We start from the raw sequence: 5,229 nt of genomic DNA on the forward strand, positions 1-5,229 counted from the left end.
ACTGCGCAGCCCCGACGGCGGGCGGGCTTTTATCCGGGAAGCCCCAGCCCGTCCCCGCCTGTTGACGAGCTTGGCGGAGGCTCCAAAGCTTGGGAAGGGACGAGCCCGTCTTTTGCGAACCGCTCTGGCAGAAGTCCGGCTCTCTGGGGTTTGAACAGCTGGTGCTCCCCTCAACGACAGAGGGGCCTTTGGACCACATGGCTGGATAGGGTGCAAATCCTCCAGGAATCCTGCAATTCGTGTAGGTTCTCCTGCTTGAGGAGTGGGCTGGACTAGAAGACCTCCAAGGTCCCTTCCAGATTTTATTCTATTCTATTCCATTCTATGTTCTATTCTATTCTATTATCTAATGTATTCTATTCTATACTCTAATATATTCTATATTGTAATATATTCTATTCTATATTCTATTTGATTCTATATTCTATTCTATTCTTTTCTATATTCTATTTTAATTTAATTCTATATTCTATTTGATTCTATATTCTATTCTATATTCTAATCTATTCCATATTCTATTCTATATTTGATTCTATATTCTATTCTCTTCTATATTCTATTCGATTCTATATTCTATGCCAGAATGCAGCCGCGCGAGTGATCGTGGGCGCACCACGGTTCGCCCACATAACACCGATCCTCCGTGAGCTGCGCTGGCTACCTGTTGATCTCCGGGTGCACTTCAAGGTCCTACTTACCACTCACAAAGCGCTCCATGGTAGTGGATCTGGCTATTTGAGAGACCGCCTTCTGCCAATTACCTCCCTGCGTCCCATCAGATCGCATAGAGTTGGCCTCCTCCGAATTCCATCCGCCAGTCAGTGCCGACTGGCGACTACGCGGAGGAGAGCCTTCTCTGTTGCGGCTCCGACACTATGGAACAATCTCCCCGTGGAGATTTGTACCCTCACCACCGTCCAGGCCTTCCGCACAGCCCTCAAGATCTGGCTATCCCGTCAGGCCTGGGGATAAGACTTTACTCTCGCCCCTCCCGAATGTTGAGTGAATGTTGTGTTTTACCGCTAATTATTTTTACTCACATTTTCTTTTTGTGTTTTGTCCTGCACTCCCCTCCCCTATTATTGTAAGCCGCCCTGAGTCCCCTCAGGGAAAAGGGCGGCCTATAAATGTTTAATAAAAGTAACAAAACAAAAAAAAGTATTCCATATTCTATATTCCATTCTATATTTGATTCTATATTCTATTCTATATTCTAATCTATTCTATTCTTTTCTATATCCTATTCTATATTCTATTTGATTCTATATTCTATTCTATTCTTTTCTATTCTATATTCTAATCTAGTCTTTTCTATATCTATTCTATTCTAATTTGGGTTAGGGGCCCCAGGGCTCCTGCTGGAGGGGCAGGTGACAGCTGTGGTTTGGGTCTGTGTGTGTATGAGTGTGTTTGTGTTTTGCACATACTGCTCTGGTGCATCAATTCGTGCCCTTTCCTAAACTGGGGGCGGGGGGGGCGCCTTTGCTCACAGTCTCTCATGCCTTGGTTACCTCTTGTCCAGATTACTGCACTGCGCATGACGTGGGGCTGCCCTTGATGGCCACCTAGATTCCTGCCAGTTTTTTAAATATATGTGGCTTTTTTAATTGGTAAAAGACCAAGGTCATACATTAAACTCCGATTACATTTATTGTTCCAACGGCACTGAAAAGTGACTTGTGACCGTTTTTCACCCTTACGACCGTTTCAGCCTCCCCATCTGATCAAAATTCAGACGCTTTGACAACTGATTCATATTTATGACGGTCGCAGTGTCCTGGGGCCATGCGATTCCCCTTTGGCGACCTTCCGATGAGCAAAGTCCAGGGAGAAGCCGGATTCACTCAACGACCGTGCGGCTAACTCAACGAATGCAGTGATTCACTTAACAACGGTGGCAAGAAAGGCCGTAAAACGGGGCCGAACTCACTGAAGAAACGTTTCACTTAGCAACCCAAATTTTGGGCTCAGTTGGGATCGTAAACCTGTATTTTGGGTGTTATTTGTTATTATTTTGGTAAGGCAAGGGGGATTGGATTTGATTCGTTTGTGACTAATTGAGAAGTGAATCTAGGCAGATTTCTCTTTTGACTCCGCCCTCCCAACTTTGCCCCGCCTTCTGATCCATTAATGTATATATTCAATGTATCATGCTTTAACTGTTGCTTGTGAGCCAGCCAGCAAGCGTTCTGTATAAAATTGGCAGTTCTGCAAATGTTGTAAAGGAAGAAATAAAACTATCGATTGAAAGGAAGTTGCTTAATTGGGAATATGATAACACTCCGTCTAAGGACGCAGCAGGCACCCCCAGGAAGGTCAAATAAGTCAAAATGGCAGCCATAACTCACATGATCAAAGCTCAGTGTGACTTTTTTACGTGTCGCATACCATATCAGAACCAGTTTGTTCCTTCTCCTTCTTTAAAGTTACAACTGCGCTGGAAAAAATCGGACTTATGGCCGTTTTCACACTTACGTCCATTGCAGTAACCCCCCCTCCAATGGTCACGTGAGAACATATCCAACATACTTTCCTCCTCCTTTTCCCTCGACAACAACCCTGTGAGGTAATGGGGATGAGAGAGAGCGACTGGCCCAAAGTCACCCAGCTTTGTGGCTAAGGAGGCACTAGAACTCCCCTGTCACCCAGCTTTCTATCCTGCCTCCTTAGCCACTGGACCAAAGTGTCTCGATAATTAAATTGTCGAAGGGAAAGGAGGTGGGAAGAAAGAAGGAGAGAAGAAAGAGAAGAAACTGGGGGAGGAAGGAGGGAGGGAAGAGGAGAGGGTTGTAAAGAGGGAGGGAAAGAAAGAGAGAAGGAGAGTTGAAAGGAAGGAAGGAAGGAGGGAGGAAAGGAGGGAGAGTAAGAGAAAAGGAAGGAGGAGGGAAAGAGGAAGGGAAGGAGGGAAGGTATGTGAGAAGGAGGGGGGGACCGAGGGAGGGAAAGGAGGGGGAAGAAAAGGAGGAAAGGAGAAAAGAAAGGAGGGAAGGCAGGGGAGAAGGAAGTAAGGGGGGAGGGAAGAAAAGGGTATGGAAAAGAAGAAATGAGAGAAGAGAAGAGGGAGGGAAGGAATAAGATACCTAACATTCTATGTTTATAATGATTTGATAGTATGGGAATATCTCGAAATGTAGTTGTATTGTTTTTTACAAGTTATGGATGTTGTATTTTCTTTTTACCAATAAAATCTTTTTTAAAAAAAATTAAAAAAAAAGAAACAAAAAAGATAATTAAATTAGTTTAATTAAATGAGTTCCGTCTGTTAAAAGGGAAAAAAAACACGTAGAATTGATGCAACCTGCAAAACCGACCCAATTTAACCCAATCTCCGCCGTCTAAGCCCCCACCCCCATTCCTGCATCGCCGCTTGCAAAAACACGGGGAAAAGGCGGGAAAGCCTCGCCCGGAGTCGTCTGTGTGTGTGGGGGGGGGAGCTCCTCTTTTGCAGCAACCGTCGGGTCGGGAAAGGCGCCTGCATTTGCAACTCCAGCCGCGCTAGCAGGCGCAAACCTATAAAACCTTCCTGCGCCTCGCAATTCTGCACAGCGCGCGACTTCAATTGAAAAACAAAGCAACAAAACCCGACGTGCAATATCAATGGCGAGGATGCAACGGGATGCAACGGTGCAATGGGACGCAAGGCTGCAATGGAATGCAAGAGGAATGCAACGGGATGCAACGGTGCAACGCGGCGCAAGGATGCAATGGGAGGCAGGGAGGCAATTTGATGCCAGGATGCAATTTGATGCCAGGATGCAATTTGATGCCAGGATGCCCTCGCCCCCGCGCGATCCCGCCTGCAGGGACCGGAGCCCGGCTAATCCCCGGGCGCGCTCCCTCCTGCTCGAGCCCCGCACTTGGCAACTTTGTTTGCTGCGAAGGGAGCTGGGCTCTCGCTCCGCCCTTTTCCCGGGCGGGCTTGGCAGGCGTTACCCCGCCGGGATCCTCCGCCAGAGCAGCGTCGTCGAGGCGCGCAAGTGCAGCCGCAGCCGCCGCTTCAGCTTTAGCAGCAGCAGCAACAACCGTCTCTCCTCGCTCGCTCGGCGGCAGCTTCTGTTGGACGGCCGTCCGGTGACAAGAGCAGCAGCAGCGCCGTCCGCCATGTCGAGCTTCTCCCGCGAGTGCCGGCTGCGCTTGACCCGCGGGGCGCCGCGGAGCTTCGAGTGCGTGTCGCTGGGGATGCCCCCGCAGGCGCTGCTGGACCAGCTGGTGGGCGACCTGCAGAGCCACCTGGACGAGATGGAGCGGCTGCGGGTGGGCTTGCTCGACGCCTACCCGCGCCTCTCGGGCTGGCAGGGCGGCAGCAGCGGCGGCGGAGGAGGAGGCGGCGGCGGAGGGATGATGACCCGTCGGAGCGGCTCGAGCAGCGGCTTACCCCGCCTGGAGCAGAGCGACGACGGGCGGTGCTACTACTTCGGCGTGGAGGTGGGCGACTTCTGCCCCGACGAGCTGGCGGTGAAGGTGGACGGCCCCAAGCTGACGGTCTGCGGCCGGCGGGACCAGCGCAGCGAGGCTTCCGACGGCTGCATCTGCCACGAGGTCCGCGAGGTCCGCCGGGAGCTGCTCCTGCCCGACGACGCCGACCTGGAGGCGCTGACCTGCTGCTTGGCCCCCGACGCCGGACGGCTCCGCATCGAGGCGCCCCGCCTGGGTTCCAGCCCCGCCTGGGAGCGCACCGTCCCCATCCCCATCTGCCGCAACGACGGCGCGGGCGGTAGCATGCAAGGGGGCGGCAGGAGCCCCTCGCCCGGCAGCCCCGAGAAAGCCTGCATGTGAACGGCCGCCCCGACGGGCTCCCAGTTTCATTCGTTTCCATTGTTCGACGGGGGTGGGTGGGTTTCGTTGTAAGGAGGAAAAAAGGGGGGCGTTCGAGGAGGGGGGACTCGATCGGCGCGGCTGCAGGGGGGGAGAAGGCGGCGAGGGGGGAATTGTCTTCCCGACGTGGCGAGCGACCGGTTGGAAAAGTTTCGTTGAGTTTCTTTGAATAAAGTTTGAGTTTTTGTGCATCCAAATTCCGTGTGGTTTAATTTCTCCATCGAATACAGAAAAGAGGAAGGGACCTTGCAGGTCATCTAGTCCACCCCTCCGCTCAAGCAGGAGGCTCTACCAGGGGTGTCCCAACTTGATTTCAATCCCCAGAAATCCCAAACCAGCCGTGGTGCATTTAGCTTTTTAGGCAGCTTTCTAGAATAACAGTTGGAAGGGACCTCGTAGGTCATCTAGCCCAAC

General features: G+C 51.5%; 1 protein-coding gene across 1 annotated transcript; it reads left to right on the forward strand.

Moving 5' to 3' along the window:
* The first annotated feature begins 3,965 nt into the window (after positions 1 to 3,965).
* On the forward strand, positions 3,966 to 4,843 carry LOC148049049 (alpha-crystallin B chain-like). The gene has a single exon (XM_087703806.1). It carries the CDS (start codon positions 4,102 to 4,104, stop codon positions 4,774 to 4,776), a length of 675 nt encoding a protein of 224 aa, XP_087559932.1. The 5' UTR covers positions 3,966 to 4,101; the 3' UTR covers positions 4,777 to 4,843.
* The last annotated feature ends 386 nt before the right edge of the window (positions 4,844 to 5,229 follow it).

The sequence above is a fragment of the Thamnophis sirtalis genome, unplaced genomic scaffold (genome assembly GCF_051295495.1).
Source record: "Thamnophis sirtalis isolate CommonGarterSnake01/CBP01778 unplaced genomic scaffold, rThaSir2_p1.2 scaffold_2, whole genome shotgun sequence".
Taxonomy (NCBI): Eukaryota; Metazoa; Chordata; class Lepidosauria; order Squamata; family Natricidae; genus Thamnophis; species Thamnophis sirtalis.

What these genes read in the sequence shown, in the direction of transcription:
- LOC148049049 (XM_087703806.1), top strand. Translation starts at nt 4,102, where the DNA reads ATGTCGAGCTTCTCCCGCGAGTGCCGGCTGCGCTTGACCCGCGGGGCG.